Raw genomic sequence first — 24,102 nt, 5'->3', positions numbered from 1 at the left:
GTTAAAGGCATTTCACATTGCGCCATAATAAAAGAGAGGTTTCTATTCACTTAAGATTTTGATTAAAAAGAGCTGTAGTAACCTGTGTATCTGTTGTGAGAATGTAAGTCATAGACAGAAATATGTTATCCTCAGTAGATCTGTGGGTTGTGTGCATTTAGAAAGGAATTCCAATGTGTATGTAGAATATTAAGTCACCTGTTAACAGCTGACAACTGGTTCTGTCCAGGGACTTTACTTCTACATATCCAATGACCTGTGTTGCTGCTATTCATAGACATATTCCCACATGTGTGGTTAAAGCATTCTCTTCTTTCAGCAGGACTATATCCTCAGAATACTTAGGAGATTATGTGTCCTCAATTCTGATTGGTTAAATCTCTTAAAGTCACACCTGTGATGACGTAATACTTAAATAGTAATGAGGTATATGAGGGAAATGGGATCGGGACTGCTTCCCAACATGTCATGTATGAATGGGTTATTTCAGTGGTGGCAAGTAACCAAGTACATACAAGTACTGCACCTAAGTACACATTTGCGGTACTTTACTTGAGTAGTTCAACTCCACTCCACCAAATCTATTTGATGACTTGAATAAGTTACTTTAAAGATTGAGGTTAATGATACTAAATGGATGAAACAATGCATGATGATGTGATACTGGTTAAGATAGAACTGGGGGGATTCACAAGCTACCTGGCAGTAGTAATTGTAGTTACCGATTGCAACATTGAAATAATGTACATATCAGTGCATCAATAATCATAATCCCATAATTATTCTTCAATGAGCCACAGATCTGCACAATGAGTAGGCCTTATTTTTCTTTTGGTGCTTTAAAGTATAATGTGTAGCCTACTTTTAAAAGTAGGACACATTGAATTCAAGACTTTAACTTGTTGCCTACTGCTACTTTGACCTAGCCTAAGTAAAGATCTGAGCACTTCTTCCACCACTCTTTCTGAGTCACAGTCTGTCTTTGGCTTATCTTTCTTTAAATATCCACGTCTCCCTCCCTGGTCTGCGGTCTCTTTAAATCCAGTGGAGGAGAGCTGCGAGTCCTCACAAAGTTGTCTGGCCGCTCTGATTGCCCGCACTCAGCCTGATAAACAGCTGCTTACCATTTAGTCCACTTCACTAAAGTTTTCTCTGAACTCCTCGAATCGGGATTTTTTTTCTGTGTGCGTGTGTGTGTACATCGCTCTTTGTCTGTGGATGTTGAGATATAGAAAGTCTGCACCGCTGGGAGCTCGAGTCTGGACTCTGGGTTTGCGTAATGCTGAGGCGTCTTCTGCTCAACATCTGGATTAACTATTTGGAGTCAGAGCTAGCGGCCATATACACAACTGTCTAGCCTATCTTTTGTAAAAAGACTGCCCTTTTTTCTCTGGAATTTAACTCTTTTTGACACACCGAGTTTTGCGCATAGATTATGTATTCTTTAAAATGGGTGCGAACAATGGAAAACAATATGGAAGCGAAGGTAAGTGCACTAATTACGACTTTAAAAGACGTTATATTTGAATTCCACATAGGAGAAAGTGTTAAAATTAAAGTAGACTCAACAACGTCTGTATGTTACCGCTCTCTTTCTCTCATGAACTACCAGGAAACGTGTGCATTGAGTTTGTCCCTGGACATTAGAGAGCTAGCTCTAAACTAGCACTGGGAGATATATTATCTTTCATTTCCCCACACTGTAAGGGCTTTCTCTGTGTGTGTAGAGATGCAGATCTGTCATACTCCATTCAAAATTCTTCAAATTGTGAGGATGTGTGCTGATATGGAGCTAAAAGCAACGTTTGACTTCAAATTCACTACTTTAAAAAATATGTATTTTTAAAGATGTGTGACGTTCACGTTCAGCCAATAACATACAGAGTGACATCTGCTGGTCATATTTTAAAAATGTATAATATTTGAGACCAAAAAACACACTTTCAGAAACTTTTTTTTCTTTTTCAACATTTTTTGAAAATCCCATTTTCTCCAGATAATTAACTTTTATTTAATGTTTAGCTTTAGTTAAATGCATTATACATGGTGCTACAACAAACATGTAATATGTGTAAAAATGTATTATTTGACATGCAAGTATTTAAGTTATAGCCTGACAAAGAAGACCTTTTAGACTAATCATGTAGTCACTTTAAATCATATACCACTTTACGTAACCAGACAAAACAGGTGACTTGTCACAGCAGCCACTTAATCAGAAAACTCTAAGTAGTTTAATATAAGGATTTAAAAAATAAAACAAAAATTAAATTGTTTTCCTGCAGGTTTAGTGGAGTTGGGTGAAAGAGTGTTTGGGCATGTGGGCTCATATTAGTCACTCTTATCTTGTTACGTCTAATAAATCTAGGGCTAGTTTCAGAGATTTTTGTCCACACGGTTTTAACCCATTTCTTGTTTAACTTGGCAGCCATTTTGTGCATATTTGTCAAACCCATATGATCCTTATGTAAACAAAACTATATAGAAGGCACCCTGGAAAGACATAGAATAACAATGTCAACAAGAAATGTGTTAGAGCTTCTATGGAAACAGCTCCTCCAAGATGTTTTTTGTTTTTTTTTATAGCGGATAAATGTAAAAGTATTTCCATGTATTTATTATTTAAGTCAATAAGTACATCAAACAAAGACCAACAAAAGGCATTTGTTGGTTCCCCCCAACACACACCCTGTATTTTTCATTGAATCTTCAACATTACTTATTTAGAAAAAGGACTGCGCTCCAACTCCACCAAACACATTATGACTATCCAGAGCAGAAATGTTTGTATAAATAACATTCCAGTGTGTTCTCTTCCTAAGTCAATATCTGCAAAGTAAAGATTGGGAGTCATGATAATAAAAATAACAAATGGACCAGCTCCACCCAGGACTCCAGCCTGTTCAGGTACATCAACAGATTCAACCACAGATTAGTCTTCAATGAGCTGAATTTGCAACTTTCCAACCCTTTGGTTTTTTAAAACTCTCATAAGGTTAACAGACAGTCAGGTGGGGGAAATGTCATGTAGGCTATGTAGAATGTATTGTCCTCTAATGATTCACAAGATCCTAATTCTCCCTTTCATTGCAACATGAAACGGGCATTACCCTCCAAACTCGGCATAGCTGGTTGATTTCAGTTGATTTGGTGACGCCAGTGAGTCCCAGTGGCTAATTTAAGCTCTGACCAAAACACACTGGATAGCACTGGTTTGTTTGGCTGCACTATAACCCCCACCCCCCCAAAAAAGTTTTTAGAACTACCAAATATTTATTACTGAAAATGCAACCGATTAATTGATAAATATTGTTCTCTATAAAATTTCAGAACCCAAAGGTCTTGTTTTGTCCAGTCAACAATCCAAATCCCAAATATTCTTATTTGATATGATTTACAGTCATAATAGACTAGGGAAAACAGCAAATTTTGAAATTTGAGAAGTTGGAACTAGAGAACATTAGCAATTAATTGTTATCAAAATAGTTTGTATGATCCAATTTTCATTTTCTGTCGGCTAATTGACTAACCATTGCACGTTTAGTGGTTTTAATAAAGAAGTCAGTCAATAAATCCCTATAAAGGCTGATCATTAAATGTATCAAATATATGACTGAATTCATGAAAATCTTAAGGAGTATAAGTTTAATATTCACAATATATATGTGTTCAAAGTATAGTCATTTCACAAAAGAAAATACTGCACAGTGGTATCAGCATCTTAGTTACAAGTGCAGAATTCTGCACGCCGTCTTTCCACATCTGTTTTCAAGTGTGATACGACAATTAATTACACACTGGTCACAACTATGCAGAAACCCCCGACTAACACATACGCATAAAACAGGAAGCAGGACTTTTCTGAAAGTTGTTTTTCAATGAAAGACAGAAAACTATCGGCCTTGCACACGTTCACATTTGCAGTAGAAAAGAATCCTGGAACCAGACAAATATTATATTTTACTTGTGTTTAACCATTCTTATGCTTTTTCCTCTTCTTAGATATTAGAAAAGTGGACATCTGCAAGCTACTTGTAAATTTCTGAGTCATTTCTGAGGACTGAAGGAGCCGTAGCAGATGTGCTGGCTCAGTGATGTCACGGCTAAATGTCACACCATATGAGTGGCATTGGTTTAAAAACGGTTTTATATGTATCAGTGGGATTGTGTGTCTTCCACATGGAGTCACAGGTTGCTTTTTGTCTCCCTACACAAGCTTATGTCTTATTTCGGGAACTGTCTGTCTTGTCTGTTTAAGTGGCTGTGCTTGATGCATGTGGGTGTGACTGTTTGGGAATACCTCTTCGTGCTGGGTGAAAGGCGCATACTTAGTCTCAGGAAAGCCACAAAGCTGCATTTATGATCTGACAGAGGAATGAAATGCCATAAACAACGACTCCACAGGCAGCCTGCAGTCACCATGGCAGTCAAGCCTGTTGCACAAAGAATATCTCTCTGAAATTTAGCACTTTTGTGTGACTGTATAGAAATCTAAATCCAACAACACAAGGACAGCTCCCAAAGTGAGAGTTGTAAATTTGAGTAAACTTAAAAGAAAGCACTTACATGTGGTAGTTGTACAGACTGATGACCTAAGAAGTACTCAGCTGATGATACATTTTATTGTAATCATTCATTAAAGAGAGTGGTTGCTTGTATCTTGAGTGTTTCCTCACTTGTCCTCCGTGGAAATGAAGGCTGAGGGGGATTAAAGGAGACTTTATTCTTCTTCCAAATATAAAAAAAACAGACACTTACTTAAACAAAGCAGCAGAGACTTTGTGCATGTGCCAAGCCGAGCCATCCATCCAAAAGTGAGGAGCATAAAAGTCATAAAAGCAAAGAGCAATGGACTTTATATTTCCTTCCACTTCATACCTTCTTACCGATTAAAATACATCATGGAATACCTTATCTCTGACACCCTTTAAGAATTAAGCATAAAAATGGTTTTCTCTCAACTGAAAAGATTTTCTAAGGCTGTGCGGTAAAATAAATCATAACTGCAGTTTGTCATCTTAAAGTTGCTCTACTGTGTCCCAGCAGATTTGTTTTTCTTCCCATTTCCCCTGCAGGTAAAGGGAGCTCAAGCATCTCTTCTGACATAAGTTCGAGCACGGATCACACACCAACCAAAGCTCCAAAGAATGTGGCTACCACCGAAGGTAGGGCATCTGGTGCTCATTAACCAAGCTCCCCTCCCTTCCTCTTCTTCTTCTTCTTCTTCTTCTTCTTCTTCTTCTTCTTCTCCACCCACCCTTCTCTTTCCTCCTCATCCACTCTCTGTACTGCCTATTTTTGGAGAGAAACCTGCGTGTTCTTGGGATAACCCTTAACTGAAAACAAACTCAGCTCCCATCAGAAACCAAAGGCATTTCTTGGGCTTTGTTTTAGAAGAAGAAAAAAAAGAACACTTCTGGCTTCTCATTGTGGAAGAATGCTTATCTAAACTGTGGTCGTATCAGGCTCAAAGTGTTGCCATGGAGGGAGGTATGTGTGCTCTAGAGAGGGAGTCTGCTAGAGAAGGTGTGGGGAGTGAAAATGGGAAAAGAGAGCTTCACCTTCTGTTGTTACTCCTCTCCATGCAGCTCTCTGGCTCCCTCTCGCCTCCTGGCAGCTGCCCAGGCAATCTTCCAAACCCTGGCACACCGACTGTAGAAAACCGCTCCTCTTTGTCAGGAGTGTATGTGTTACGAATGTAAACTATGCGCTCACTGTAATGGTTCAAAAATACTTTGCAGCTGACAGATGCCGTTTGAAGCCTCCTGTCAGCGGGTCTGAGACACTTTTAATAACCGATCAATCATTTTTGAATGAAAAAAAGAACAGAACAAAATATCTCCAAAGTCATAGCTTAAAAGTACCACATTTCCAGGCAGTGGCGCCGGCAGCTGTTATCCTGTACGCATGTACATTTATTTTCAAATTTATTTGATGCAGTTCTGGATTAAGGAAGTTCTAGAATAGCAGAGCCAGTCTATCATCTCCCATCTCTCTGCCAATCACGTGAAAGTATGGTACATAGTCAGTGTGCGTGCTGCTGGGTGGTGGGTCTGCATTTCTTGTGACGTAATCTCTGTTGTAGTTGTTGTTGTTGTTACCGGGGCTTTAAGTTTAATAAACCGGTTAAAGCTACAGTGGGTAGTTTCTGTCTCCCGCATGAGAAATTCTAAGTGATGACAACAACACTGACACAAGCCTTTGGTGATTGCGCACCACCCCCACCCCTGTAACGGACGTTGATTAATAGCTGGAACACACCGGGCACTTAGGTGTCGCATAGCCGGATGCGTAGCCTAGTTCTTTCTCTCTCTCTCTCTCTCTTTTTCTGTCCACCATGATGTTCTTTGTGTTTTATTTTGAAATGGTTTTATTTTTGTAAAGTATCCGGCTGCACTGCGGTCTTCCTGTATGTGATGACCTGACTGGCTTGACGCTGGTGACTCGTGATATTTCTCTGTGGTGACTCCTTTCTCATTACACATCGTCATTTGATCTATCGTTAACATAAAATGATTGATTAGCACAGCTTGACCAAATCATTATAGCAGGCTAATATTCATTGGCTGAATATCAGTAAAAATGGCAATATTAATGCTTTACAGATGTTGGAGTGTTTTAAACATCCATTGGGTAGGGATCTTCAAAAGAGTATGAGTCAGACAGTAAAAATTAAATCTCAGAACCCAAGGAAATATCACTGAGTCATTGATTTTGACAAAAAACCTGATCAACCTGATTTATACAACCTGATCAACAAACCTGATAATTGCCCATACTGTTTCTAGTTGGAGAACAACCTGTGCAGATAGAAATATATAGACAGATTATAGACCATAACCAGTGGCTTCCCCACTATAATTTACCTCCTGTGTTATGACTGAAATTGTTTTTTTTTTTCTCCATGCTAAGTGGGAATAATTACATGGTCTGGAACCGCCACGGCCACAGTCAAATCCCCCCTCCTTAAAAACACACACATGATGCACGCTCACACACACACACACACACACACACACATACACACGCATACTCATGTTCACACACTCACACAGTGGCAGATTGCACAGTCCTTGCCCACCTCGTCCTGTGGTCCACTAAACTAATCAGGAAGCAGTCTGGTCTGTTTCCCCACCACACACACTAGGAGTATTCATATTAAGGTTTAGTGTCCTCAAATAATGTAGTTAGTTAGGACACAACCCTTTCCGGGAACGTTATAGACTTGTTTAAACATGTTTTTATGCAAATTGAGGAGAAACAAATACTACAAGCCAAAGGTTAATTCCCATGACAGACCTTTTTCCTTGTCTCCCAGTCTTTGTCCAAGTAACAGCATATTGTTTGGTTTCCAGTAAAAGGGACAAAAGGAAGAAAAGTTGTTTTCTACGTCATTGAGATGGCACATTGAACAAATCCGCCCTTCTTCATCAGAACTGATATTCTACCCAGTTTCAACATTTTTTATCTAAAGTGAATGCAGTTTTGAGTAATTCAACCTAAATATAAGGAAATATTTTTTCTATCTGATAGTTCAGGGCAATATAGTTGAAACTAATATCACACTTTTGTTTAGTTTCTTCAGGGTATGAAACAGTTATGCAAAATCACATGTAAAGTAGCCAAACGCTGTTATGTATTATTAGACAAAACTTTTCCCTCTTGTAAATTGATCCTTTAATAACAAATTGTAGTTGTTTTTAATTACAGCTTGCTTAAAATGGTATTTTGGCACAACTGAACCATACTCATATGCTCCATATAAGCTGCTGGTCATACCAGACCAAGTAAGGTTGTATCTGCAAAATCCACAGTGTATTAAATTGAGAAAGACTGGATTTTAATGCTCATGGGTTCAACTTTTTATTTGTAAGAGAACAATTGTTATTTCCGCTTTTAAAAGACACATAATCTTCCTTAAAAGCCCTGCATGTAAGATCCAAACCAGAGCCACTGAGACTGCAGGACTGGAAACTGCACCACGTCTTTCTACAAACAACATAAATGTCACCAGAAGAAACTGGAATATTTGATAATCATCTCAAAACTCTTTAAATTCAATGAACCAAAATATTGAACCCTAATATCACTATACACATGGAAAGTAGGCCATTGCCCATAGGATGTATTCCCACAATATCAACATCAGGATGTTACACTCATTCTGCTCCTGAGAATATACCGAGTCAAGCAGTCATCTGGCAGATTTTTGCAACGTGTCTCTGTTTTTATTTATCATCTAGACGGGCTTGTGGTGAGGCTGACCCAGATGCTTATTAGCCGCAGACTGAAAGCCACAGTTCTGGACAGTAAAGCCTTCCTGTGGGATGAAAACTGAGTATCTCCCAGCAGGGGTTACACTGTGACCCTGTATGGGCCTCAAGGGTATTCTTTGGCACAGCCCTACTCAGGGTACCTTAGGAATGTGGCTCAGACATGGCGGGAGCTTAATTGACAACACCCGGAGATGTTCGGCCTGTGTGTCGTAACTCTCAAACACCGTTTTCATTCTCCTATATCAGCAGTGCCAAGTTTTGGATGTAACACAGACTCACAGGAGCGTTGATCACGTCAAAGTAGCCATGCTTTGGGGTCAGCTCCTTCCCCCGTTTTTAATGGCACCAGGAAGGTAGCTGAGAAACAGGGAATGGTGGGAACAATGAACACGTCCACTTCCTCTCTGTCTGCCAAGGACCAAAGAAACAGTGATAACAGTGACGGGGGAAAAGTTGACTCTGTCCTTCCAAAGATTACTCTTTAAACATGTAATGATTTATATGCAATTCTCCAAAAGCAGTTTAACATTTAGATTCTTCTTCTTTATGGCTCCAGTTAAGGCCCTAATCAGAGAGTTTTTCAATTGTTTCGCCTCCTTAAATTTTAAAATTTTACAAGGTATAACATGTCCTCAGTGCACATATGAATATGGTGACAAAATCCTGCCCATTGTAACCTTTATTGAATCAAGGAAGTCTCATTTTCAAGGGAGGTCTAAGAACAGATAAAGCAATACAAGATACTGAAAAGCAATAGTATACAAAAAAAACAAGTGCAAAATAATTAATAAATGATTAGAATATATGTAAAATTGTTTTTATTTAAAAACGTCCATTTAAAAAAATTAAAAAACGGAGGTTTTACTTTTGCGTGTTAAGCAGGTCTTGAGAGACTGCAAGCAATGATTGGTTGGGGTTCAGTGCGTCTTAGACGTCGATGAGCCAAGTCAAGGAATTAAAGGCATCATGATCACCTAACCTGGCACTTTATATTTTAAAGTTTAAAGCTTTCTTGAGTTTTGGCAACAACAAAAAAAACTTATCAAATCAGGGCATCCCATTCATGCCCCTTCAACCACATTTCCACTTTCTTGAACCCATTCATTGCTATTGCCCACCTCTCCAGTCCCAGTCACATGACCTTCTCTGCTCACCTGTTCCCACTTGCTCTCATTAGCCCTGCACATATATAACCAGCCCTTTCCTACTGCTCTGCTTCTTGCCTTTGCTTCCCAGCCTCTGTATTCTGATATCTGAACCCTGGACTATAAAACTTGTTACTTGTTTTGAACCTTTGCCCATCTTCTGGAGTTTATATCTCCTGCGTGCTGCTTTGGAGTTGTTTACGTGTGTGTGGGCAGCCGTAAGTGCCGGCAGATCCCATAAGCTTTTGTACCTTTATTTGGTCAATAAGCCACCTGCACTGTATGAGTCTAATAGCTGTCTGCATGTGGGTCTTATCCCTGTTTTCCCTCTCTTATTACCAGCTACAAATGACTGTAGCAACGTGACGTGTCCGTGGCTGCTTTGCACTGAATATTAAGTTTTTTAATAAATACACCTCACTTCTGATCAATGTGAGCATGTAGCCCAGTGGTGTCTGTGAGAACCATGATTAACTTTGTCTCCAAAACATCTCATTTTCATGAGCTAAGAAAAGCTTTTCAGCTTTGGGATGAGTGTCCCCATGTCTCATTAGAAGAGTGACAGCATGTTCCCTGACTGTAATCATGTGTTTAGATTGTGTCACTGACCAAAAAGGTCCTCTAACCTTGGCAAAAATAGAAATGTTAATTTACTTGCATTTACTTTGTACACCCACGCAGGTGTTTTTGATAACTATGACTAAGAAAACGTTTATTTGGCTGCATGATGATAAAATCACAAACTCTAATATAATAATATTACAGCAATACAAAGTCCTAATATTAATCAGTGTAAATTCACAGTATTCCCACTTGAGGGTCAACTGTGCAGTCTAAACAGTCCCTCCACAAAGCTCCTGTCTCCATGTTAATATTGTTGCCCAAAGGCAACAAATCCCTCACACTTCATCTGCAAAGTAATCTCACCGCTGGCGACCCATTTACTGGTGTTTACTTAAGCAGATATATAGTGTTACACTGTTGATTTTTGATGTGCCAAGTATGAAAGAGGCTGCAGCGAGGTGTTTGTGTGTGTCATTACTGTTGGGACAGTTTCCCCGCAGAGAGGAACGACTTTCTATCGTTAATCAGTAGTCATTACTGCAGTATGTATTTTAAGCCAAACCAGACGAATGTATCTACTTGTGAAACTTAATGCTGCATTTGCTCTGCCGCTCTATATGGCTGCGTTGCCAGTTCTCAAACACGGAAGATACATTTGTTTAGATGAAGAAGCATCTGTTTTTTGGAGGGAAATGTTTGTCAGGTGATTGACTATTTCATGGAGGATTAGAGGAAGTTATAGATTGTTCTCATTTTGTGCAGAAGTGTGGACTTATTAAATGCAGGCAGTTTTGGTGGAAGAGAAAAAAGTCAATTTTCCCTATTTTTTCTTAAGAAACAAAGCAGCAGCCTGCCCTTAGTGTTAGACTTTTATTTACCGAGCCTGTAGCAATTGCATTGAGAAATAGCAGTGCTTTACTTCAAATCCTCATCGGAGGTTGTCTATGTGAAGAAAGAAAACAGAGAGGCAAAGAATGCCTATGCTACTCCCCCCGATTCTCTCCATCAGCTGTCTTTGCTCCTCCCCCTTTCTTTTCTACCATTTGTAGAGCCAGGAAATCTGAGCAAAAAAGCACCGAACAAGGCAGCAAAAGAACAAAAATGGAAGCAGTTTAGTGAAGGAGATGGAGAAGGGGGCGAAGGAAAGACAGTTAAGTGAGCAGATCTCATAACTCTTCTCTGATTACTGCTCAGTCTTCTTACTTTCTGTCAGGGAGAAAGCGCCGGACCTGTTGTTTTGAATGCCATTTTCTCCAAAATGGGGCCACATCTTTTAGTTCTTCTACAGCAGTGTGTTTGACAGGAGTTGGGAAAGAAGCCACTTGGCTTTGCTTGCTTCCTGTAAGATGTTTGGCTCACAAGTGATGTTTTACTGTGATACACCTGGGTCTTTGGGTTTTTCATGTGGCAATGACCACAGTTGTGGACCAGCTGAAACTGACACAGTGGACTTCCCCTCCCCTCTATTTGATTCTGTGGTTTGTTTCATTACATAAGCAGCAAAGTGTCAGTTGTGGCTGAAGCAGCAATGGTCCAACAATTTAGGGGAAACTTCTCTAGACAGTGCTTTTGGAGAGGCTCTTTTTTCGCTTTTTAACACCAAATTGTGGTAGTTTAACTTCATCTTTCATAGACATGTTTTTGGTTGTCAAAACAAATGCTATACATAAAATAGAAATACAAACTCACAGGGCCAGTTGGTGAACAACCTATTGGTTTTCTTTCTGGGAGTTAGAAAAGAGGTCTGATACCATACACATGTCAGTATGGCCAGCAGCTGGTTAGTTAGCATAAACATTGTTAGCAGAGAGAAACAGCTAGCCTAGTTAAACTTGCTAGGTAAAAAAAATGGCCTACTTTAACCTCTAAATTTCACAAATTTATAAACAAACTTCTTTTCCTCATACCGTACACCACATAAACGACAAGTTTGGATGTTATGAAGCGCTTTCTAAACTTTGAACAGAGCCAGGCTAGCTGTATCCTCCTGATTCCCGTCTTATGGTAACCTAAGCTAGCAAAAGAAAGGAAGCAGCTGGCACTAGCTTCATATTTATTGTACAGACATGAGAGTAGTATCAAACTTCCTTAAACTGAATGATTTCTTTATCCAAATCAATCATGTGACTTTGCCTGATTGCAATATGATTCATGATATTGGAGGGAATTATCAATTTTCAAATTTTCATTGAAGAACAAATAAATATGTAGTATAGTTATATAGACCTTTTGCAAAAAGCTACACCAAACAAAGATGTTTTCCTTTAGTCTGTAGGATAGGATTTGTTGGCCCAGGACGTCGCTGCAGCACCACAATACTTCATTCAGAATGGTTGGACACATATTTTGCCTTTAACAAATATTGCGCCCACCCGCGATTAGGATATTGCACTAGTGCGTATTGCGATTTTGATAAAATTGCAATTTTGTAGCCTTACTGTGATATTTTGCAAATATGATGATCTTGCACAATCACATCTTCATTCTGTGTCCCAAAAAACTACAGTGAAAGACCAATCACCACCATGAATAGTACTTCAAAAAATCCTTTTTAGCTTTTAATTTGAGAATTTATAAAGATTTGTCTCTGTCTCTAAAGACATTTCTAGCATTTTGAGACAAAACAGCCTCTTTCTGGAGTTAGAGTGAACCATTTTTCTTCAAGAGTTTATAACCGCAAAAGTTCCAGCACTTCCCTTGTTCTGTTGCTTCAACCACATGAGATCATTACATTTGCTCCTCATCACAACCAAATCAACCGTTAAGGCCAGTGCTCGCTTTTCCATTCCTGTCTGAAGTGCAGTTCTTCTTGCTGTTTGCTGTGTGTAGTCAACGTTACCCTACTCAGTCATTTAACACGACTGTCACTCCACACTCTAACCCCCCTCACACACCACTGCCAAGAAATATAAACTGTACAGAAAGGCATTTCATGCACATGATTCCTTGAAAAAGAAATATCATCTTTGACATCCTGATTTAACAACCTGTGAACGAAAAATTATGTCATCTTGAATTTCGTGATTTGCCAAAGGCCAGATCAGTTTAATATGATGCCAAATTGCTTTTGGAGTCTGAACGGCCATCTCTCTATCCTGGAAAAGTTGTGCTGTTATGAATGCACAGTCATAAATGCTCATTTGAGTAGATCAGTCTTTCAAATTTGGATTTAAGATGTCCATGTGTCTGCTGTCCTCCTCAGCTGTGGATTTATAACAAGACAAAACTGACAGAAGGGCTTCAAGAGGCGGAAAACTCCCTTGAGGAAATTAGTTGTGTTGTGGGGAAAGAGTGTAGTAGTTCCTGGCACATGTGTAGCCCAATCTGTTGCTGCACTAGCTTCAAAAAATGAATCCTTAAGGCTGAGGGAGTGTGAGAATAGCTGCAGTCCAGAAGTAGTGGAGTTCTGGGGGTTGTGGGGAGCTAAGGAGTCTGTTTCCTGTCCAAGTGTAAAGGAACCAGCAGTCCCTATTGTCTTTCAGGTTGTCCAATGACGTAAGACCTTCCTGTAGTGAAGGCTTTGCTGATAGCCCAGCCGCCACACTGTACAGTACGGTAATATCAACTTCCATGTATTCAATAAAACCCAAGACAGACCCAGATGTTTTTTATCCCAGTAGTTTTCTCTCAGTTGGATGTTTCCCTTTAAAAAAAAAAAACTGGCGTGAGTAACCGTTTAGTGCTGATAAATCAATTCTCTTTCAGTCAAATCCCTGCTGCCTGGTTGTTTTTTTATTAGCTGATACCTCTTTTTACCCCTCGTGTTGATTTGAATTGGATTTCCTGACTTAGAAAATAGAAAATAAGCATCTCTGATTCCCTTTCACGCACTACACCGCCCTGTCACAGTCTTGGTACGGAAGGGAGGGGAGCACAGTGAAGCTTGCAGAGCAGGAACATGTCACAGGGCTAAGGGCATTGAGGTAATGGATTGGTCTGTTCTGCCAGATGCAGCAGTAATAATCCTACGAGGTCCAGACAGGGTCTTAGCAGAGCTTCACAGCACAGTCAGATCCTGAAAAGAATCCCTATAGCTTTAGTTTATGACCAGACTGCGTCAAAGTCTGGATTGACCCTGCCTGTGCACTTGTCCCTGTCTCTGCTAAAGTCTGCAGACTCTATTGCCAATTTATCTTCCCTCTCTCTTTCCTCTTGCCCCTATTTACTTTAAGAGGCCCTGAAATGACGCCCTTAAATCTGTTTTTGTGAGTTGCTTTTTTTTCTTCTCTCCATTAAGTTCATCAGGTTTTTGCCATTAAGACGACATCACTCCAAACATGCAGCTGCAGCCTCTTCATCACGCGAGCATCATGTAGTTTTGGGCCATCACTTCCATTGATATACATTAAACTTCTGGAATCAAAGCGCGATCCAGATGTGTCTCAGAAGTAAGTTGATGTTAATGGGAGCCTGCTGCGGCCCTGCTGTGGATCAGCTTAGATTTGGGTATTAGTGGCAAATGATTTCAGCCAAGGATGCCTTTCTGTGGCTATACGCACATTCAAAATGCATGAGTTTCTCTTTCATTTCACCACTGTTCCGTTGTTCTTTGTCCAGAGTAAAGACCAGATGTTCCACTGTTTCTCCTCTGATTTCCTTTACCCAACTGAATCTTCCACCATCTGCACTTAGAGTCCCTTCAAGATCATTTTAACAGCTGCATGGTATTTGTTCTGTTAATGAAAGGTTTGCAGTGATACGGAGATATGAAACACGACACTGCACTGGTTAACTTATACAGATTCCTGCAGTATCTGAGGGTTACAAGGAACTTTTTCCTTTCATGCTTAGAGTTTGGAGCTGCAGGGATGTGAACCAAACAATTCTAACATAAGGTCCACCTACTAGCTTTATCTGGAGCTTTCAGTTGTCTCAGATGGTTCCTATTAGTGGATAAAGTTTGTTTCGTTGTCATGGAGCTAGATCTGTGGATATGCAATGTTTTCATCCCGAGTGTTTCTAGGACTTCCTAAGCATGAAGTTCATTATTAACCTTAAAAATGGTACTAGACTTAACAATACCAACTAGCACTTTCAAGTGATAGTTGACAGCTCTGGTAAAAGCAAGAACAGAAGAGAGACCTGAGTTGTCAAACTACTGTTTCAAAGGGCAGGTCAAGAGTGACTTTCAAAAGCCGATAATTGAGAATATTGAGAGTTCTTGTGAGACAAAATGATTTAGACTTTTTATTTTAAAGACAGTTAAACTATATTAGTGGATATAATATAAGTAGTGCTTTTGTTTTTAATGTAGAAGGTGTGTATGCAGGTGATTGATTTTATCCTAATTGATGATAAGATACTTTCTAAATAAATACTTTGCACACAGTAAAATGCTTCATCTGGATTTTTTTGTCATTGTGAATTGCATTCATACCTTCTATCTTAATTCCACAGCTCTTTATTTAGCCTTCCTCTGCATGGCTGGCTTTAAAACAATGTGTTTGTCTGTTAGTTGCAAATGCATTCATTTAAAAAAAGGCTCGGACAGCAACTAGCAGCACACACTGGCAGAGGTTCTCCAGATGCAAAAAAGACTACATATCCATAAGGGACAAAGTTATTATTTTTCTGCACATTTACCAGCGTTTATTGTTTGTGCAGCATCTTTGATCAATAGTGATTGGAGAAACAGATGGCTTTCTCAACAAGAAAACCTAGATAGATAACACCTGGGTGTCCTTAAAGAGACCCAGGTGTTATCTACCCCAAATCCAGTGCAACCCAGCAACTGCAAGGCTGTCTTCATTTAACGTTTCCCACCAGCTGTGTGGAAGTGTCAATGTTGTGTAATTAGCACTGTGTTTCTCCGAGCTTGAAGCTCTCTTCTGATCAGTGACACATATAATTACGTAATTTGAGAGTTGCTTCTTAGCCAGTGGCAGTCAGATTAGTTGTCTCCTTTGTGCAGAATCCCATCGGATTAGCTCGGCCTTGGACAACAAAGAAATGCAACACATGGCTAGTGACTCGAGCAATGTGTCTGTGTCACAACTGCCAGTGATAAATAGTGGCCACATTCAGTGCTAAGAAAACCATAGTAGTTTGTTTAACTTGAACGTGTGTGTTGAACACCCTGCTGCGTGCGCAAGTGAACTTGCCTTTGTATTACCACAAGTTTACATGATGTTGCTCCTGATTGGGTATAATTAAGCATAGTCTACATCCACGATGTTCCACTTCCGGGATCGTTCAGGTGCCACCGGAAATTCCGCCGGATGTCTTTCATTTGGGCAGTTACCTTCCGCTTTCTTTGTGTTTGCTTTTTAAACTCCGGTGGATTTCTGAGGACTGTGGTGAACTGCTCCTCAGATCTCAGGGTAAATCCTAGCCCAGCTAGCTAAACTAGCTGTCTGGATAGACAATTGTGATTGGTTTAAAGGAATGCAAACAAATCAGAGCACGTTGTCTCCCATTCCTAGAATGCTGTGTGGACTCGCCAGACCATCCTCCACAGTACCCTTGGAGGAAGTTCTGGCAAAGCAAGACTACTGTGGGTATGACACAGCCACTAAACAAGAGCCACACCCACCAAATGAGAGAAAACTTAACTCAAAGCTTGTTGCACAGCGTTGCATGTCATTGCAGTCCATATCTTTGACGATCTAATTCCGGGATTGCTCCGGTGTTGCAGGACATTCCACTGGATGCATGTACTTTATGTTTCCTTTTGCGTTCTTTGTGTTGAAATTTTAAACTCCAGTGGATTTATGGGAACTATTGTTGACTGCTCCTTAGATCTCTGCAGGGTAAATTGAAAAAGATAGTTAGACTATCTGTTCAATCTGTTTTCTCTCTCTATTTTACATCGGCTCCATAACAATTGTGATTGGTTTAAAGAAATGCCAATAAACCAGAGCACACTTTTCTCCCATCACGGAATGCTGTGTAGAGTAGCTATTATTTAATTTTAAAAAATGATTTGCATGAATCAAAAACAGCCTGATTTCCAATTGTTTTCACAGCTCTGTGTTGCATAGTTTGTGGTTTCCAGCGCTGTTGGATAAATCCACTAGGTAGCACTAGGTATTAACTCAGGAATCTTGCAATATTTGCAGTGTACTTGAATAAACACAAAAACCCAGCACCACAATTGCCATGACATATTTGGACAGGTGTGTGAAATTTAAATAGATGAGGTGTTTACAATGACCTCGGACTATTAAATCCTTCGTATTAAACTATAAATATACCGGCCAAGATAAACTAGATGACCTCAAAGAAATAATCTTTTACATTTAAGGTTGACCTAATCATATGTAGACCACCCAAAAATGTGATGCCTGAACCCAAACTGTTGTCCGTCACCTACAAGAAACATTAAATCCTCCTCTTAGCTGAATGAAATGAGGTATAATGCAGATTGTTATCACTCAATGCATTTTGGACTGCGGCACTTGTCGTTTAGTTCAAACCTGGATGCAATTGTAAGGGCACACAAGAGAGAGGTTTTAAAGTAGCCGTGAATCGGTGGACATGTTCCCGGGACGACGAGTCTGCGGATGTCATCAGAGACGAGGCGGGAGGCGGACCAAAGCCAAGGTCTGGAATACAGATCTGCAGGACAGTCGTAAGGACTGTGTCACTGCCCAGCTGTCCATCCGTCAGCACACAAATCCACATAACTGAGGCAAAATGCTGCCCGCTTGTCACATAGATTGTGACATACGGCGTGTAAAATCAGCTGACTGCCCTGGTCCTGAAGCATCCATTAATCGTCCCGGTGCAATCTACTTGACTGAGGCTGGAATGTTGATGTAGGTTAACACATTGCTGATCCAATTATATCTGGGTAAATGTATTGGAATCATAGGGAGTAAAAGTAGCACATCAAAAGTTACCATAGAGTTAATTCAACACTTTCTCACACTTTCAACATAAACAGTATAATGCAGTTTTTACAAAAGGTGGAAACAACACCAGAGTAATCGTGGCCTCTGAAAAGTAATAAGGATCGGCTGAGTTTTTTTTCTTCTGTTTTGTGCATAACCACATTGAAATAATTAGCAAATTGAGTGTAGCTACATGTCATCACATACATGTTGCTCTTATGTAGACTTTAAACCACAAACCAGTCAAAACTGGAACTACATTCTTGCAGTAAAAATTGGTTTTGTAAACGTTACTAGAAAAATGATTGTGGTGAAAAAGGGCCATTTGGTGTTTTTGTTTATTACTTTTCACAAGATTAGTAAGACTAGGAATTTAAATTCAATCTTTTGACCAAAGTTGATTCTGTATATTGCCTTTTGAAACAGTCCTACCTCAATAATTGTCATCACTTTATGTACATATTTTAAGACTCACTGAAGAGAGATTATAAGATAAATAAAGTTATTGAGTTACTACAAAGGTTCCTCAAGATGTGTAGGATATATTTTGCTGTGGAAGAATTGGCGAGTCCCCAAGTTCCTTTAAAGGTTCCTGGGTTCATGGACAAATAAGTAAAAGGTTATAAATATACTAAATACATAAACCTTTTGAGCAAAATGGATATATTTCCTTTTTTGAATAATAGTCGTAACTCAATACTTTGTAAATGTTTTGTTAAGACAACTCACTGGAGAAAACCGATAAACAGAGTTCTGGACTCACCCTTATCATCACATAACGATTGGTCTAAAACGTTTAGAATATTATAATTTTATTATGAAACATGATAACACCACAAAGCCCACAGAGCCGTAGCTGTACAGCTGTTAGTGACATCATACTTGTGACTACTTGAAATGCTTTTAGTGATGACTATCAATCCAACTGAGCTCTTTAAGATTGGACAAGACGATTTGGAGAGGTGATGAGAAGACGCAGATACCCTTAGAGAGGAGCACTCAGTGTCACGGGGTGATGGGAGCCGGAGTCCCGCCTTACGGAGGTTACGCCTTACAGACATGGCGGGAATCAGCGCATATCTGTCAGGAGGGCCTCAGTGTTTACACAGGATCTAACCTACAGTGTTCGACCCATATAATAACTGACAAGTACAACGTGACACTGTGTCATTTCCAGCATTGATACAGTGGAGATAGTTGGAGTGCATGAATTTCCCTGATCTAAGACAGCAGCGGTAAAGATGTGGTGTTCGTCCTTCAGAATGAAACACTGAAGAGTTATATAGCAGAAACTTCATCATAGAAGAAGGGACACCAGTGTCTCCACAGGAAATGGCCTCAAAGGTCCAGAATGCAATGCAGCCAAGGAGCATTCCACCAATTAAAAAAATTAGTTTATCGGTTTACTAGGGAACTCCACCGGTTTGACACATCAAAGTCTGTTTACAGTTCTTGTGTGGAAAAAAAGTTGTAGAAAGCCTTCCGTAAAATCAGATTAATTGACTCAGGTGATGTCACTTAAGTCATCGTCGGTTGGGACTAAAGACGTAAAATTTGAAAATTGAAACCATTTCGGAGATGTGGAGTTCACCATCTCTTTGCATCCAACTCCTCATCTCTGCTTGAGGCTACAGTAGCAGCTACTCGCATAACACACACAAATCACAGTGGTCAAATTGCATTGTGGGCATTGTAGGCGCCAGGTTTGGACATGGAATAAAGAAAGAGGATGGTTCTGCTACATCGATTTTAATCCTTTGTTAGTATGTCCGACAACGTTATAGAGAAGCAATGCTTAATCTGTGGAGCATTCTTTCAAGGGGAGTACAACTCAGCCTGTGGAAACAGCTGTATAATGTCTTCTGTGGCTCTGAAGGGAGCTTTGACGGTTCTTGAGAAAATAACCCAAGGGTTTTCTCAGTCAGGGCTAGGACTCTACAAGCCTGCATTACTAACTGGGTGCAGGGAGTTCGAAAGATGTTGGTATTTATTTAGGCAGGGAGGGTCTAATGAAAGGATCCTGTAGGTTGTATTATGGGAAATGCAGAATCCTATGTTTTTGCAACCCTATGTGGCCTAGATTATTTCATTAAAATCTCATGTCACTTGTCGTTGTATGCACTTTAATGTAAAGCACATTGAGGCTCCCTGTGCAATATAGATGCCTCGGCTTGCCTAAAAGTCTGAATAGTTACGCCTCTACTGCTTCAATTGGGACCATTCTTTTGTCAGTCTGTCTCATGTGAGACTGAACTTTATGAAAGTGCAATACTTAATCGGTGTAGTACCCCTTCAAGATGTTAAGCTAGTCTTTTTCTTGCATGGAAACTCTTTTTCTTCTAGGTCTTACTAACAGGATTACCATTAGCTAGTCTCTTAACTTTAAAAACCCAGACATGGCAGTTACAATCATTCTGTTTCTACTTGTCAAAAGTCATTCTGGGAAATGTAAGAAATTAAAAGTGCCTGAGTCAGATTTAAGGAAAGTACAGCAAAATGCGGAATGCAGTCAACATTGATGATATTAAAAAATCTTGAGGTGGCTTTTAATCCTTTTTAGAGAAGTTGGTACAGTCTACGGCACATTGAAGGATGGTTGATTCACAGCTTGTGATACGGACATTAAGCAAAAAGTTAAAGACCCCTACTTACTGTTGTTAAAAAAGTGGTAGACTTTATAGTAAAAGCCTTTTAAAAACTGCTGTTTAAAACCCACTGTCTGTTTGTGGACCCTTTATTTTACGATTTCCTGATTTATAATTAAATAGGATTACAGTGCCTTTTTTCAATCCAAATCACATTAGACCAGGTCTTGATCTAAAACCTAGTTACTGTAAATGTTTCAACAACAAAAAAATGAATGTGTGTTCTGTAAGGGAAGAGGTTAGAGGAAGCGGTTTTAATCTGATGGGTTGACCTCTCCAGAGGGACATCTGGCACATGTTAACATTCCTCAGCTTTACAGGTCATTTGAAAATTAAGAGTTCCAAAACAAAGAGTTTTTAAACAAAATGAACTTTGAACTAACTCTGTCCCTCCCTTTCCTTCTTTTCTTATCAATCTTGTCCTCTTGTTCAGGTTTAGACTCCAGCACTCGGACTCTGAGCACCCCCAGCCCCGGTCTTATCCTGCCATCCAAGTCCTCGTCCTTCTCCTCGCCCGCCCTCTCCAGTAACGGCCATGAGACCAACTCCTCTTCCTCCTCCTCAGCCCCCGCCGAGACCATCGCCGTGGTCCACTCTCAACCTGGCACTCACACTCGCTCACGCCAGTCCAAAAGCCACCACCACGCTCCCATTGACCTCCTCCCCGACCACGGCCTTCTGCAGATCTTCTCCCATCTCCCAACCAATCAGCTGTGCCGTTGCGCGCGCGTGTGCCGCCGCTGGTACAACCTGGCGTGGGACCCGAGGCTGTGGAGCACCGTCCGCCTAACAGGAGAGCTACTTCACGCTGACCGTGCCATCCGGGTCCTGACTCACCGGCTGTGCCAGGACACCCCGAACGTGTGTCTGACCCTAGAGACGGTGGTGGTGAATGGCTGCAAGAGGCTCACCGACCGTGGGCTGCATGTGGTGGCTCAATGCTGCCCGGAGCTACGTCACCTGGAGGTCGCCGGCTGTTATAACATCTCCAATGATGCTGTGTTTGAGGTGGTGTCCCGCTGCCCTGGTTTGGAGCACCTGAACCTCTCAGGTAAACATCCGACGAAATTAGGGCTGGATAAGAAATGAGAAAAAATATGTGACATGTGATAAAGTTGTTAAATATTGCAATGATTGCACAAACATTGTTACGCAGCTAGTCCACACAGCATTCCAGTATGAGAGAAAAACGTTTGTCTTGGGCGGTGCAAAGCGCCGGACGGAGCCACGGTGCCGCTGCAAAATAGCCTCGGGAAGGAACTTAGTGGAATGTGTACGTTCTAAGGTTGTTTTAGTCGTGCAACAGCAAACTCAGATTGGATAGATAGTCTAGCAAGCTGTCTGGATTTACCCTCCAGAGATCTGAGGAAACCAGAGTCCTCATGAATCAAAAAATAAAGAAAGCCAAAGATAACGCATATCCGGCCATTACTTGTCATAAATAAACAGGTATTAAAGTTTGGATGCTTTTAGTATTCTGCTAAAATAAAATAAATTGCTTGTTGAATTGATAGCAAATGAAAGGAAATCATTTCCAACATTTATTGAACAAATTGAACTTTAAAAACGTTATTTTAAAGAGCAGTTTTCAACAACAAAAAACAATTGACACAAAAAATGTCAGTGTCTGTCGCTATATGTCGCAGCCTTTCCCAATGTGTTTATTGCACCACATGATATCATGATGACGATAAAACAAACCAAATATTGTGCAGCCCTAAAGGAAATGTACTTCTGTGACATCTTACTGTGGTCAGTGGCTAATAGGCTCTCTCAGTTTTATTACTGCTACCCTATATCACGCACGTGTGGATTTACCTCAAAGAATTCCCTCTCCTCAATTTCTCTCAGTCATTTCTACTAAAGCTGGTAAATTCATTAGAGGAGCATGAGAAGCTCTGCCAACCTGAATTCCCATGTGAGAGAAGAAAGGCTTTCTTTAGCTGAAAGCAGAACTTACCTCAACGTGAGTAAGGAGAGCGGTCTGCTGCTTTCATTAAGGAAGTGACACAAATAACATTAACTTGGACAGGACTCTGGACAGAGCCATGTCTGCACCATTAGGACCAGGAAGTAAGCCCTTTGTTGTAAAAATAGCCTTTAAAAAAGTGGCTTTTATTTAAAAGGTACAAGATAATGAGAATCGTTCTATTATATTCTATCTCTTTTTATGTTTAACTGGCAAGGACATCAGCCTTTGATTATTTTTCTTCCCTGAAAAGTCACCGCAATTTTGGGTTTCTCAAACATTTTGATGCTTCTATTTGCAGGCGTACAACCAAATACAGCAGGTTTTACTCTGGCACCCTCAAGTGGTTATTCATTTTTTTTCTTTAAAAAACTCACATGATTATATGTACATTAAAAGTTTGACGTTTTTTGCTTGCATTAATCTTACCTTACTGTTCATACTGGCAATATAAGCACACTAATGGGCTTTTAATGTAATATGGATAGACAAAACACAAATGTTTTTTTATCTGAAGCTAAGGATTTAGCAGTCTGAATTAGACAAATAAGTGGGTTAGGGTTTTTTTTGGTTACAAATGAACTTTCTAAAATCCTTTCATTGTTTATATGGAAATACACGTTGAAAGACAGACTTGTAGAGAAGAAGAATTGTGATCTTCCTTGTTACTGAACCTCTTCTTCCTCCTCCTCCAGGCTGCTCCAAGGTAACCTGCATCAGCCTTACCCAAGAGGCCTCCCTCCAGCTGTCCCCTCTGCACGGCCAGCAGATTTCCATCCACTACCTGGACATGACCGATTGTTTTTCCCTCGAGGATGAGGGCCTGCGGACTATCGCCTCCCACTGCCCCCGCCTGACACATCTGTTCTTACGCCGCTGCACCAGACTGACAGATGAAGCCTTGCGCCACCTGGCTCTCCACTGCCCTTCAATAAAGGAGCTTAGTCTCAGTGACTGCCGCTTGGTGGGGGACTTTGGCCTGCGGGAAGTCGCCCGCCTCGAGGGCTGCCTGCGCTACCTGAGTGTGGCCCACTGCACCCGCATAACTGATGTAGGCATGCGCTACGTGGCGCGCTACTGCCCAAGACTGCGCTACTTAAATGCGAGAGGTTGCGAGGGGCTGACAGACCACGGCCTGAGCCACTTGGCCAGGAGCTGCCCAAAACTCAAGTCCCTGGATGTGGGTAAGTGCCCGCTTGTGTCGGACAGCGGGCTGGAACAGCTGGCTATGTACTGCCAAGGCCTGAGGCGAGTGAGTCTCAGAGCATGCGAGAGCGTGACAGGCCGAGGACTCAAAGCTCTGGCAGCCAACTGCTGCGAGCTGCAGCTTCTCAACGTGCAGGACTGCGAGGTGTCGCCAGAGGCTCTGCGGTTTGTTAGACGCCACTGTCGGCGCTGTGTCATCGAGCACACAAACCCCGCTTTCTACTGAGACAGGGAGTTCTTGGACTGTTCTTCTGACAAATGGATGTTCTAATATTCCTGCTAGGGAGTTGGCAGAGTCCAGCAGCCGATGTGTCAGAGCTGGTTGAAAACTGGTTTGCAATACTGGCCAGAATTTGTTTCTCTAAATGCTCTTGGTGGCTGTTAATGCTGAATATACAGTGGGTACGGAAAGTATTCAGACCCCTTTAAATTTTTCACTCTTTGTTTCATTGCAGCCTTTTTCCA

The 24,102-nt window shown here is 40.7% G+C and overlaps 1 protein-coding gene and 2 long non-coding RNA genes across 3 annotated transcripts in view; 2 read left to right on the top strand and 1 right to left on the bottom strand.

Moving 5' to 3' along the window:
- Positions 1 to 24,102, top strand: part of LOC117937845 — a 456,187-nt gene that overhangs the window by 336,735 nt on the left and 95,350 nt on the right. The window lies entirely within an intron of this gene.
- The window catches only part of LOC117937830 (F-box/LRR-repeat protein 7-like), a 23,738-nt gene continuing 696 nt past the window's right edge, over positions 1,061 to 24,102 (top strand). Inside the window, exons 1-4 of the mRNA XM_034862067.1 lie at positions 1,061 to 1,486; positions 5,076 to 5,165; positions 20,896 to 21,513; positions 23,127 to 24,031. Coding sequence (XP_034717958.1) covers positions 1,450 to 1,486; positions 5,076 to 5,165; positions 20,896 to 21,513; positions 23,127 to 23,863 — 1,482 coding nt within the window. The 5' untranslated portion in view covers positions 1,061 to 1,449 and the 3' untranslated portion in view covers positions 23,864 to 24,031. The remainder of the gene's footprint in view (positions 1,487 to 5,075; positions 5,166 to 20,895; positions 21,514 to 23,126; positions 24,032 to 24,102) is intronic.
- Positions 6,355 to 24,102, bottom strand: part of LOC117937844 — a 19,593-nt gene continuing 1,845 nt past the window's right edge. The window contains exons 2-3 of the long non-coding RNA XR_004655265.1: positions 11,437 to 11,441; positions 6,355 to 6,443 (exon numbers count right to left, since the gene is read on the bottom strand). This is a non-coding gene — a long non-coding RNA (uncharacterized LOC117937844). The remainder of the gene's footprint in view (positions 6,444 to 11,436; positions 11,442 to 24,102) is intronic.

Source organism: Etheostoma cragini, chromosome 22, assembly GCF_013103735.1.
Source record: "Etheostoma cragini isolate CJK2018 chromosome 22, CSU_Ecrag_1.0, whole genome shotgun sequence".
NCBI classification, from domain to species: Eukaryota; Metazoa; Chordata; class Actinopteri; order Perciformes; family Percidae; genus Etheostoma; species Etheostoma cragini.
The sequence above is the reverse complement of the archived record's forward strand: the minus strand, read 5'-3'. Positions and strand labels throughout refer to the sequence as shown.